The 13,798-nt window shown below is 43.9% G+C and overlaps 1 protein-coding gene across 1 annotated transcript in view; it reads left to right on the top strand.

Moving 5' to 3' along the window:
• Window positions 1–13,798, top strand: part of LONP1 (lon peptidase 1, mitochondrial) — a 64,229-nt gene that overhangs the window by 36,812 nt on the left and 13,619 nt on the right. The window contains exons 9-11 of the mRNA XM_069977882.1: window positions 7,666–7,804; window positions 9,820–9,998; window positions 11,369–11,456. Coding sequence (XP_069833983.1) covers window positions 7,666–7,804; window positions 9,820–9,998; window positions 11,369–11,456 — 406 coding nt within the window. The remainder of the gene's footprint in view (window positions 1–7,665; window positions 7,805–9,819; window positions 9,999–11,368; window positions 11,457–13,798) is intronic.

Genomic DNA, 13,798 nt, shown 5'->3' with positions numbered 1-13,798 from the left:
GCATATAAGACAACCCATGACCTTTGAGAAGATCATGGGCTATCCTAGATCTTGGGATTTCCTAGGCTAAAAGGTAGTCTTATACGCAGGAAAATACAGTACATTATAAAATAAATAGTGGGGGGGGGTAATGGGAGGGGGGGGAGGGATTGGTATGTGGTCAGAAGGATATAAGTGATAATGCGGAGACAATGTTAACTGTCATTTATGATAATGTACATGAATTGTGAGTTTTGTTAAATATTAATACCCTGTCGAAATCAGGAAATGTTATGTATCCTTTTATCCCCTTTTTTAATGTAAATTATAAAAAAGAATTTAAAAAAGGAAAAAATACAATAAATAGATTAAAATAAAAACATTAACATGTGGGGTATATCCATATTAGGGAACAAGTTGCTTTACAGATTTTTTTTTTTTTTTTTTTTTTTTAAACCCTGAAAGGGGTCAGGGCGGGACACCATTGTTTATGCATACATGGACCATCTGAAATTTTAGGACCAAGAGTGGTTTGATTATAGCACTGTTGGTTTGCACTGCAAATCACTCCATAAAATTTAGCTTGGTCCACTGGGTCATTTTGGGTTTGGTCACGAAGGGGTTAAAGTGAGTGTACCTGTCGTTATAACTTTCAAAATCTACATCAAAAGTAAATGTGAAATAAAGCAAGTTGGCCAGACTTCACTTATTTAGTCTTTACATATAGTTTTTATTCTTTTGCTGGTAAAAAAAAAAAGAAAAAAAAGCTTCAGGAGACTGGACCTGGATTTTTTAACTAAAAAGAAACTCTGGCCAGTTTTCCATGATAACTTTTTTTTTTTTTAAAGTTAACTAACTTTATTTGAAAAATAACATATCTATCATACAATTGTTATTTTTTTCCCCTTTGCCCACCCTTCCCTTCCGCTCACCCCTTCATCCCCCCCTTAACAACTATTTTTATCTTTGAGCTGAGATCTTCACCTCGTAGGTCTATCCCTGAGTATCTCACTCAACAGCTCCATACTACTCTCCGTCTATATATTCAAAATCTGTAAAGGAGAAAAAAAATAAAATAAAATTATAAATATATATATATATATATATATATACATACATATACACACACGCATATACACACATACACACACAAACACACACACACACACACACACACCGTGCTTTCCGGCGTATAAGGCGACTGGGCATATAAGAGGACCCCTAGCTTTTAATCAGATTGTCAGGGGTTTGCCTTATACACCGGAAAATGTTAACCCCTGCCTGACTGCAGCCCTGCTGTAGTCAGGCAGGGGTTAACTGCAGCTAAATTAATGAAAAAAACTGTCAACTCACCCGGGCCCGTTCCAGCCCCCCGCTCTTCTTCTCCGCTCCCGTTCCCGTCACAGCCAGTGTGACGTACACTCAGGGCCGGGACAAGGAGTTTTGGTGCCCTAGGCAGAGAAGACAAATGGCGCCCCCCCCAGAATAGACTGTACGCTATGCGGGGACAGCCAGGAGGCTATACTGTATGTGGGGGTCATGTATACTGTACCCCCTGACTGTAACAGGACCGTGTATACTGTGCCCCCTGACTGTAACAGGACCGTGTATACTGTACCCCCTGACTGTAACAGGACCATGTATACTGTACCCCCTGACTGTAACAGGACCATGTATACTGTACCCCCTGACTGTAACAGGACCATGTATACTGTACCCTCTGACTGTAACAGGACCGTGTATACTGTACCCCCTGACTGTAACAGGACCGTGTATACTGTACCCCCTGACTGTAACAGGACCGTGTATACTGTACCCCCTGACTGTAACAGGACCGTGTATACTGTACCCCCTGACTGTAACAGGACCATGTATACTGTACCCCCTGACTGTAACAGGACCGTGTATACTGTACCCCCTGACTGTAACAGGACCGTGTATACTGTACCCCCTGACTGTAACAGGACCGTGTATACTGTACCCCCTGACTGTAACAGGACCATGTATACTGTACCCCCTGACTGTAACAGGACCATGTATACTGTACCCCCTGACTGTAACAGGACCATGTATACTGTACCCCCTGACTGTAACAGGACCGTGTATACTGTACCCCCTGACTGTAACAGGACCGTGTATACTGTACCCCCTGACTGTAACAGGACCGTGTATACTGTACCCCCTGACTGTAACAGGACCGTGTATACTGTACCCCCTGACTGTAACAGGACCGTGTATACTGTACCCCCTGACTGTAACACACCATGCCACCTGAATGTAGTAGTGTCACACATGGCATCCTGAGAATTTAGGTGTCACACACCAGGCCCCTCGGGTATAATGATGGTGCACATTGTGCTATAGGTATAACAGGAATATACAGCGTTACAGACTTCAGGAACAGAGAAAATGATGCAGCACAGGAGCCTCCCCTATACCATGACAGCACAGTCACAGCGCCATATACACATCATATACTGATCCTGCCACATACACCTCCCCTCTACCATGACAGCACAGTCACAGCGCCATATACACATCATATACTGATCCCGCCACATACACCTCCCCTATACCATGACAGCACAGTCACAGCGCCATATACACATCATATACTGATCCCGCCACATACACCTCCCCTATACCATGACAGCACAGTCACAGCGCCATATACACATCATATACTGATCCCGCCACATACACCTCCCCTATACCATGACCGCACAGTCACAGCGCCATATACACATCATATACTGATCCCGCCACATACACCTCCCCTATACCATGACAGCACAGTCACAGCGCCATATACACATCATATACTGATCCCGCCACATACACCTCCCCTATACCATGACAGTACAGTCACAGCGCCATATACACATCATATACTGATCCTGCCACATACACCTCCCCTATACCATGACAGCACAGTCACAGCGCCATATACACATCATATACTGATCCTACCACATACACCTCCCCTATACCATGACAGCACAGTCACAGCGCCATATACACATCATATACTGATCCTACCACATACACCTCCCCTATACCATGACAGCACAGTCACAGCGCCATATACACATCATATACTGATCCTACCACATACACCTCCCCTATACCATGACAGCACAGTCACAGCGCCATATACACATCATATACTGATCCTGCCACATACACCTCCCCTATACCATGACCGCACAGTCACAGCGCCATATACACATCATATACTGATCCCGCCACATACACCTCCCCTATACCATGACAGCACAGTCACAGCGCCATATACACATCATATACTGATCCCGCCACATACACCTCCCCTATACCATGACAGTACAGTCACAGCACCATATACACATCATATACTGATCCTGCCACATACACCTCCCCTATACCATGACAGCACAGTCACAGCGCCATATACACATCATATACTGATCCTGCCACATACACCTCCCCTATACCATGACAGCACAGTCACAGCGCCATATACACATCATATACTGATCCTGCCACATACACCTCCCCTATACCATGACAGCACAGTCACAGCGCCATATACACATCATATACTGATCCTACCACATACACCTCCCTATACCATGACAGCACAGCGCCATATACACATCATATACTGATCCTGCCACATACACCTCCCCTATACCATGACAGCACAGTCACATATACACATCATATACTGATCCCGCCACATACACCTCCCCTATACCATGACAGCACAGCTCCTTATACACATCATATACTGATCCTGCCACATACACCTCCCCTATACCATGACAGCACAGTCACAGCGCCATATACACATCATATACTGATCCTGCCACATACACCTCCCCTATACCATGACAGCACAGCGCCATATACACATCATATACTGATCCTGCCACATACACCTCCCCTATACCATGACAGCACAGTCACAGCGCCATATACACATCATATACTGATCCTGCCACATACACCTCCCCTATACCATGACAGCACAGTCACAGCGCCATATACACATCATATACTGATCCTACCACATACACCTCCCCTATACCATGACAGCACAGTCACAGCGCCATATACACATCATATACTGATCCTGCCACATACACCTCCCCTATACCATGACAGCACAGTCACAGCGCCATATACACATCATATACTGATCCTGCCACATACACCTCCCCTATACCATGACAGCACAGCGCCATATACACATCATATACTGATCCTGCCACATACACCTCCACTATACCATGACAGCACAGTCACATATACACATCATATACTGATCCTGCCACATACACCTCCCCTATACCATGACAGAACAGCGCCATATACACATATACTGATCCTGCCACATACACCTCCCCTATACCATGACAGCACAGTCACAGCGCCATATACACATCATATACTGATCCTGCCACATACACCTCCCCTATACCATGACAGCACAGTCACAGCGCCATATACACATCATATACTGATCCTACCACATACACCTCCCCTATACCATGACAGCACAGTCACAGCGCCATATACACATCATATACTGATCCTGCCACATACACCTCCCCTATACCATGACAGCACAGTCACAGCGCCATATACACATCATATACTGATCCTGCCACATACACCTCCCCTATACCATGACAGCACAGTCACAGCGCCATATACACATCATATACTGATCCTGCCTGACCCAGTACAAGGACCCAATACAATAAGGATATAAAGCACCAGTGTCAGGGGGATTAGCCTGTACATAATAAACACATGTGTTCACCAACCTGTGGGTCCCAAGCTGTGGCAGGACTACAACTCCCATCATGCTGTGACTGTTGTAGTTTTGGAGAAGCTGGTGACCCACAGGTTGGGGAACAATATGGGAAGTGCTGTGTATAGAGGAGCAGTGCAGGGATATGGGGCAGTGTTATATGGGGCAGCCCTGTGACCTAGGTGACCTCCCTCTCCCAGCACTCCCAGCCTCCCTACACCTACAGGATGATGAGAGTCAGTCAGTGAACTCACCAGACAGCAGCCCCAGCAGTCGGCACGGCCTCCAGCAGTCAGATAGTGAGGAGGTCACATGGTGAGGAGGGGGCGGAGCCTCTAGTCCGAGTGAAAGGTCCTTGCAGGCCATCTTCAGGGCAGAGCAATGATCCTGCTCGGGGTGAGGGGATATTCACACTGCCTGCCCAGGAGGGGAGAGAGTGGGAGGACATGAGGATGCTGAAGGTGAGCAGGGAGGGGTAGCACTCTGAGGCCACCAGGAGTCCAGGAACCTGTAGTAATTTTATTTTTTTTTTGGAGATTTAAATTGCGCCCCCTGTAACTCACCACTAGATGGCGCCCTAGGCCATCGCCTACCCTGGCCTACCCTTTGTCCCGGCCCTGCGTACACTGGCTGCGGCAGGGATGCCTGAAGCTCTCCTGAGCAGCTGAGCGTCTCCCGATTAGACGCTCGGCTGCTCGGGAGAGCTTCGGGCACCCCCGGTGCAGCCAGTGTACGTCACACTGGCTGTGCCGGGAGCGGAGAAGACGACGTGCAGTGGCCGGGAACGGGCCCAGGTGAGTTAACGTTTTTTTTTTTTTTTAAATGGTTGCCCCAATGCGATGGGGATGTGGGCCATTTTTGAGCTCCCCCACCGTATGGGGCGACCATACCCGGCGTATAAGACGACCCCCGACTTCTGACAAGATTTTTCGGGGTAAAAAGTCGTCTTATACGCCGGAAAATACGGTATTTTTTTTTTTTTTCCCACTTCTTCCTCTCCTGCCCTATACCTTGGGCCTAAGGCATTCAGGCAGCTAATCTATTTTCCCCATCCTCCTTTAAAAATTTCCATATCCTTCCCATACATAAACCAGATCTATCCCTAAACCAAAATAGGCTAAAAAAAAAAGCTATCTAGCTATCGTCAATGCGAAAAACAGAAGAATGGAAAGAACAAGGGAGAGAGAAAAAGAAAGAAGAAAATATAAATAAAAAAAATTAAACAAATAAAAAATGTTTAAATAAATACATAATAAAATGTCCATTCATTCCACCTATATTCCTCCTTACATACCAACTCATGAGCCTGCGGAGGGAAAGGAAAGAGAGAGAGTAAATAATAATAATAAACTATTAAATAATTAAACAAGTAAGCAAATAAAAAAAATAATAAATACATTTTATGCATCACCACAGCTTTCCCCCGACTCGCCAAGTGGTAACCCTTGGTTCTCAAGTTGGTCTCCTGCTTAACTACTTTTCTCAGTCACCTTTTGGGTATATGACCTACCAGGAAGGCTGGGATTTGCGGGGGTGCTGGTGCCTCCAACATACATTATATCTCCATACAATACAGAAAAAAAGAAAAGGAAAGAAAGGGAAAAAAAACATGATAACTTAAAAATATTTATATTGCAAACTTTTTTTTTTATATCACATCACCTGTTAAGATTTTGAAAGTTATAACAACAGTGACAGTGCAGTTGTCTGATTGCTTATACTGATCAATGCTATTGCATACTATTGATCAGTGAGATCGGTTAGTCTGTTTGAGGCAGATCACCAAGTGGCCAGCATTACCTTTAGCAAGGATCTGGATGCCATGAAATCTGATCGTTGTGTTGCTCTTATTACTAAAAACAATATTTCATTATAGGTCCATTGCATTTTAGGGGTTAATGGCAGACATCAGCATAATCACTGTCAGCCATCAATGACTAATGTTGGCTGGTGATAGCACGTATTCGCTGTCTATGAAGTAAGCTCAGATCCTCAGCTTGCTTCATAATATTATTAAAAAGCATGCCATACTTATATGGCGCCATTCCACAGCCCAGGCAGCCACGCTCTGCATGTTTGATGCTATTCCACAGAGTCTAAGGTACCTTGCTTGTCACAAAAGCACTCGTGACCAATAGAGACAGGCACCAAGCAGTTAAGGCCCTATTACATGGGTCAATCAAGGCCCTATTACATGGGTCAATCAAGAGAAGCAAGTGAGATCAGCACTCGCTTGCTTCTCTTTCCCCTCTCGCTGCTGGCCCTATTACACCGCTGACATCGAGCAGGTAAGGGTACCTTTACACAGATTTATCTGACAGATTATTGAAGTCAAAGCCAGAAACAGACTATAAACAGAACAGGTCATTAAGGCAAGACTAAATTTTCTCCTCTGTTAAAATCAGTTCCTGGCTTTGGCTTAAAAAATCTGTCAGATAAATCTCTGTGTAAGGCCCCCCCCCCCAAGAGCGAGATGGCGGCAGGAGGGGCTCCCCAGATCTTTAGATCATGCAGGGAGCCCATAGGAGATAGCAGCGGTCTGCATCCTGAAGGGGTGACAAAACCCCTCCCTTTTGTAACGCGGCTCCGCTGATTCTAATGGAGCTCGTCACAGAGGAGAGGACAGAATGTCACCCTGGAGGCATGCGGGCCCGCCTCCAGAGCTTCAGGCCCGGCCGGGGACGGGGAATAGACTGGCGCTGTGCACTGGAACCAGGCCACTGTTCAAAAAAAGGACCGCGGCACAGGGGCATCCCTGCGCTGGCGCCAGTCTATTGATGTAAAGATCTTAAGACGATAGACCTGATAGTGTGTCAGGATGACATCTAATTAGTGATAGATTTTTGCTGCTCTCATAACTCACCATGGCTTTTTTTATTTTCCTGAAGTGTAACAAGAAATTACTTGGATTGGCTAACGTCCATCCCCTGGGGAAAGTACAGCCAAGAGAATTTGGATCTGCGGAGGGCTGAGGAGGTTTTAGAAGAAGATCACTATGGCATGGAAGATGTCAAGAAGAGGATTCTTGTAAGTTTCTTTTTCAATTTATAGGTCTTCAAAAATCTGAATTGAAGAACAGTTCTCTATATTTTGGACTCTAGTTCATTTACATTCTCAATAAATTAGAATATTGTCAAAAAGTTATTTTTTCAGTAATTCAGTTCAAAAAGTGAAACCCCCTATATTATATAGTCATTACACACACACATTATATATTATGTAGAGTCCTTACTTACAATATATAATTTATACCCTGTATATATAAGGTCACAGCCATCTTACATTGATGTAGTGGGTGCCAGCTGTCCCTCCTGGGTTCAGGGGAGTATGATTAGCCAATCGCAAAAAATGACTGAAGTCCTCCAGATGACGTGAAAAAATGAAGTAAAAAGTTTATTTTAAACCATCACACAAAAAAACAGCAATATTTCAGTCCTTCATTTCTCAAGCCAGTGAATACATCAATACAAAGAAGTGGTGTGTGCGTGTATATGTTCTACACACACATGCTGGAAGTGCTCAATTATGTAATAACATATGCAAATACAAAAAGAAAACATGTAATTACATGTATATCTATCTAATTACATGTATGTACTATCTTCTACATGTATATAATATATAGTAGTAAAGCGCATCACAATATTAATAAAGAAATTCAAATGTACAATGATTCATACTTGGAGCAGCTGTGGTTCATTCACCAGAAACTGACTTCAGCATCTATAGGCATGACAATAAAAGAAGCATGGCTGGCGTGGAACGCACGCCAAGCCGAAATTCAAATGCAATGGCGCATGTGTAGACATCACCCAATCATGCGTGTCAAAATGCTGAATGACAAGAGATTCACTCTTCATGAAACAAGGAATGCACACAAAAAAAATTGGATCACACTGAGGGGAAAAAAATTAAGAGGTAGCAAATCAATCAATAAACACCTAAGAAAAAAATATGAAAAGTATGAAGTAAAATTGCACTAATCCCCAATGCTATTGCCCCAGGAAAAATCCTCATAGAGAGGGATGTGCAAAAATGCAAACATGTGAGTGCAGGCTGCACACAAATCAAGGCAAGTGCAAAACCCAAAAGATACATAATGACATACTTAAAGCGACTGTACCCACAATCTAACCCCCCCCCCCCCACACACACACACACACACACACCCACACACCACTTGTACCTTCGGATAGCTGCTCTTAATGCAAGATCTGTCCTGGGGTCTGTTCGTCAGGTGATGTAGTTATTGTCCTAAAAAACAACTTTTAAACTTGCAGCCCTCTGTCAAATTGACGTGGCGTAGAGTATCCATGCCCTAGGATTGCGACACCCCTCCGTTCCTCCTCCCCGCCCTCTTCATCATTAGGAATGCCCATAGAGCAATTTCTCCTATTCATCACCTGTGTGAACAGTGCACATGCGCTGGATGGTTAAGGCACCTGTGCACTATTCAGACAGGTGATGAATAGGAAAAATCCTGCCCGTGGGCGCTCCTAATGATGAGGAGGGAGGGGTGTTGCAATCCAAGGGCATACACACTCCAGGCCACGCCAATTTGCAACAGAACTGCAAGTTTTTTAGGCCAATAACTGCATCACCTGCCGAGCGAACCCTAGGACAGATCTTGGATTAAAAGCAGCATGTTTGTATAGAGGAAGGCAGAAACACTTGAGAGTCAATATTCTTTGTTTTTGGAGGCATTGACATACTTTGTGAATATACAGTATGGAAGATTTGCTACAGACTGGAATCACAGACCTTCCGGCATCATGTATCATTGTCATGCTGGGAGATCTAGCCTAGTCGATAAACTACATAGCATCCAGCTTGCACCCCTCCTAGGACACATTCTCTACCATTCTAAAATTACCCACAGTGGAAATAACTGCGGCTGATCTCCTGTTGTCAGATTCTTATTCTGACCATTGTGAGAGAAGCTTTCTGAGCATCACCAAGATTGCATGTGTACATATATACAGGAATGCAATGTAATTGTATGTTTGCTTTATACCTAATGCGCCTATTATCTTGTCTTTTAGGAATTCATAGCTGTAAGTCAGCTTCGCGGAAGTACACAGGGAAAGATCCTTTGCTTTTTTGGTCCACCAGGAGTAGGAAAAACAAGTATTGCACGCTCTATCGCTCGTGCTCTGAACAGGGAGTATTTCAGATTCAGTGTTGGTGGGATGACTGATGTGGCTGAAATTAAGGGGCACAGGTGAATTTTCAAGTCTTTCTGCATATTTATTTATTTATTTTTTTAACATTAGGAGTTGTTTTTGGACGTAAACCTTTTTCCTTATGGCTGCGGGCACAGCAATGTTCCTACTCAACTTGTGATAAGCAGGGACTCATGCTTCTTACCATATGTAAATGATGTCCCTGGGGTTCCCCTGCAGAATCCTATAACCTGCATTTAGCACCACGGCTTTATCACTACTCCATGATGGGCTTGTTGTATTATCCCCTCTGCCCCGCATCAAACTCTTTCTGTCTCTTTTCACAACTATGAAGGAGTTGTCCAGAATTAGAAACAAGAAACAGCACCGCCAAATGTATGTGATCTCTCACTATTACTGACACACAGGTCACTGTCACATAGCAGGATTTGGTCAGTTTTTGAAAGATAAAATACACACTAGCGCAAAGGGCCATGAGTCCAAAGGGCCCTGAATCACCCCTGGTAAACCAACTAGTTTCTGAGGACGCCCCGTTTGGGGGTGAAACTAGTTGTGGTGGCGGTGTGTTAGGTTTTAATCAGCTACTCCCACACTCCTTAGGTTGAGTAGTCTGCAGCTATCCAGTTACAATACACAGTACCACTGTTAGGTGGACTGAAAATACTATAATATCAGTGTACTGTGGGAGAGTGTTTTTAACGAGATCACGGTGTCTATATATTTTAAACATATATTAGTACATTAAAAGTTACGTTTTACTTGGTTTACCAGGGGTGATTCAGGGCCCTTTGGGCTCATGGCCCTTTGCGCTAGTGTGTATTTTGTTTAAATGTACCCTGGACCCCCTAGGTTATTTTTGGCACCTTTTTTGTTTGTTTTTTGAAAGATAGTGATGTAATTCAACTTTCTGCAAGATTGTATTCAGTAGTTAAAGTTTCCAGGAAAACTAACAGCTCTGGTGCGGGAGCAAAATGTTGCCTGCACACAATGTCCAATAACTGCCCAATGTCGCTGTAACATTGGTTTTCAGCCAACTATTAGTTACTGCCCCCAACATGCTACTTTCCCCCCCTCTCGTCTGCGGAATTTACCTGTACGGATGGGCAAGTAAGGGGGAAGTGGAGTGGCCGGAGAACAGAAATGGTAGGACCTCTCGTTAGGTTCCCCTTAATAAGAGGGGAACCTAAAGAGAGGTCTGCTCTTTAGGTATCCCCTTTAATAAAAGTTCCCTCCTCTAGTAAAAGTATAAATTACCCCAGCAGGCTTGCATCAGAGGAATGCTAGGGAATAGTAATGTATAATTACCAATGCTGACTTGCCATTTTTTAAGCTATGATGACGTTAGTTTGAGATTTTTCACAGGGGACCTCCTCTCTCCATACTGTAAAACCTCTTTACTACATTACAGGAGAACGTATGTCGGGGCTATGCCAGGAAAAATCATCCAGTGTCTAAAAAAGACAAAAACAGAGAATCCTCTAATTCTTATTGATGAGGTTTGTAATTCCTTCTGTTTTACTGAATGTTACTGTAGGCAGTGGTTAAATATCTGTGTGTTAGTGTAGGCAGTAGTGACATATCTGTTCAGTGTTGGACTGGAGTACCTTGGACCCACCTGAAAATATGATGCTAGGGGCCCACCCTACATACACCAGATATAACCAGCACCAAACCTTTCACATTACTATAGTGACTTTGCCAGAGCTGTGTGTGTGACCCGTAATGCTCACTCACTGCTAGTAACTTGTCATTTACTAAATGCAAACAACATAGCGTCCCACTTAAGTTTCTTGAAAGGAGAAGTTCCATGAAACTGACTGCTTAGGCAGGCAGGTTGTGGGGACAAAATAAAAAAAGTATACTTACCAGTTCCCATGCCACCATAGCGTCTGTAGCGCTTTTTTTATGATATCTGACAGACGCCGACCTCCTGCATATCCTCCATCTGCAATGTCATGGATTGCCTGCTCAGCCAATCAGTGACTGGGGGCGGGACCCTGCTGCAGCGTGAGCCAATTATGTGATAATTGCAGCTGGAGGAGCCAGGGCCGTGACGTACACAAAACCTGGACGAAAATGACTTCCAGAGAGTGTTGCTATGGGTGCACTGGGACTGGTAAGTAGACTTTCTTTATTATCTTCCCACACCCGCCTGCCTGTCATTTGTTAGTTTCACAAAACTTCTCCTTTAGGCTATGTTCACACGTTGTACAAACAATGGCCGTTTTGCCATGAGCAGCCATTGTTTAACACTACTTATCATAATCATTAATTCCATCCGTAGGTAGCATTAAACAACGTCTGTACAAAGGGCGGCTGTTCCGCCGTGAACAGTATGTGAACATAGCCTTAAAGGGAATCTGTCTGCTGAAAGGGTATGTGCACACTAAGAAATTCTCACGGCTAACTCCGTCTTCCACCCATACTGACACAGCAGCGTGGTTCCCAACATCATAATTAACCATGATGCTGGGAGCTCCCAGGTCCAGTCTGCAGAACTCCATCCGTGTACGGATGGAATTCTACAGACATGTGAATGTCCCCTGAAGACCAAATATCAGCACAGAGGGAGCATGGAGCGCAGTTTGTATAACATAAACATAGAAAACTATGTGTTATACATACAGCCCAACTGTGCTCCATGCTACCTCCATGCTGATATTTGGTCTTTAGGGGTCATTAACACATCCATAGAATTCTAACCATAGATGGGCGATGTTCCTCGGACTGGACCTGGGAGCTCCCAGCATCATGATTAACCCCTTACTGTCCCATGTTGTACCTCGTATGTCATGGCGGCGCGAGGGGAGTTCAGAGAGGGATCCCGCCGGGACCCCGATCTGAACGGCCCCGCTCCTGGCTGCTATCTGCAGCCGGGGAGCACCTTTATTAGCTGCCGTGGGTCCCGTTGCTGTGTCTGCTAATTAAGCATTTAGATGCAGCTGTCAAACTTGACAGCTGCATTTAAGTGCTCTGCTCCCAGTGTTCTAGTGGGACACTGTCTGGGCCAGTGTCGCACTGACGCTGATCCCAGCTCGGCAATACATTGCTCTGGTCTGCAGCAGGCCAGAGCAATGTATCAGTGATCTCATTGCATTGATGTCTGAGAGTAAAAAATTTTTTATATTATTAAAAAATACCCTCCCCTAATAAAAGTCCAAATCACCCCCTTTTCCCATTTTATAAATAAATAAACATATTAGGTATCGCCGCGTGCGTAATTGCCTGAACTATTAAATTATCATATTCCTGATCTTGCATGGTAAATGGCATAAGCACAAAAATAATTGCATGGTAAATGGCATCAAATCTAGAAAAAATGTAATAAGTGATCAAAAAGTCACATATACGCAAACAAGGTACCGTTGAGATAATGGCGCAAACATGACACATCACACAGCCCCATAGACCAAAAAATAAAAGCGTTATAAGGATGGGAATAGAGCAATTTTAAACATTTAGTGTTTTTTTTTTTTTTTTAAAGCTTTTAATTTTTTAAAAGCCGTCAAAAAAAAAAAAAAAAAAAGTTATACAAGTTACATATTGTTGTAATCGTACTGATGTGAGGAACATAGATGACATGTCAGTTTTACCATAGGGCGAACAGTGTAAACTTGATACTCCTTGAAATTAAAACAAATTCCTTTTTTTTTTCAATTTGTCAGCGCAAATGATTTTTTCCCGGTTTCGCAGGATATATTATGGTAAAATAGTCTGTCATTGCAAAATACAATTGGTGTTGCAAAAAAAAAAAAAAGGGCTCATATGGGTCTCTAGGTGAAAAAATGCAAGCCCTATGGCCTTTTAAACATAAAGTGGAAAAAGCAAAAACGCAAAT

The sequence above is a fragment of the Dendropsophus ebraccatus genome, chromosome 7 (assembly GCF_027789765.1).
Source record: "Dendropsophus ebraccatus isolate aDenEbr1 chromosome 7, aDenEbr1.pat, whole genome shotgun sequence".
NCBI classification, from domain to species: Eukaryota; Metazoa; Chordata; class Amphibia; order Anura; family Hylidae; genus Dendropsophus; species Dendropsophus ebraccatus.
This window is presented reverse-complemented; position numbering and strand designations above follow the sequence as displayed.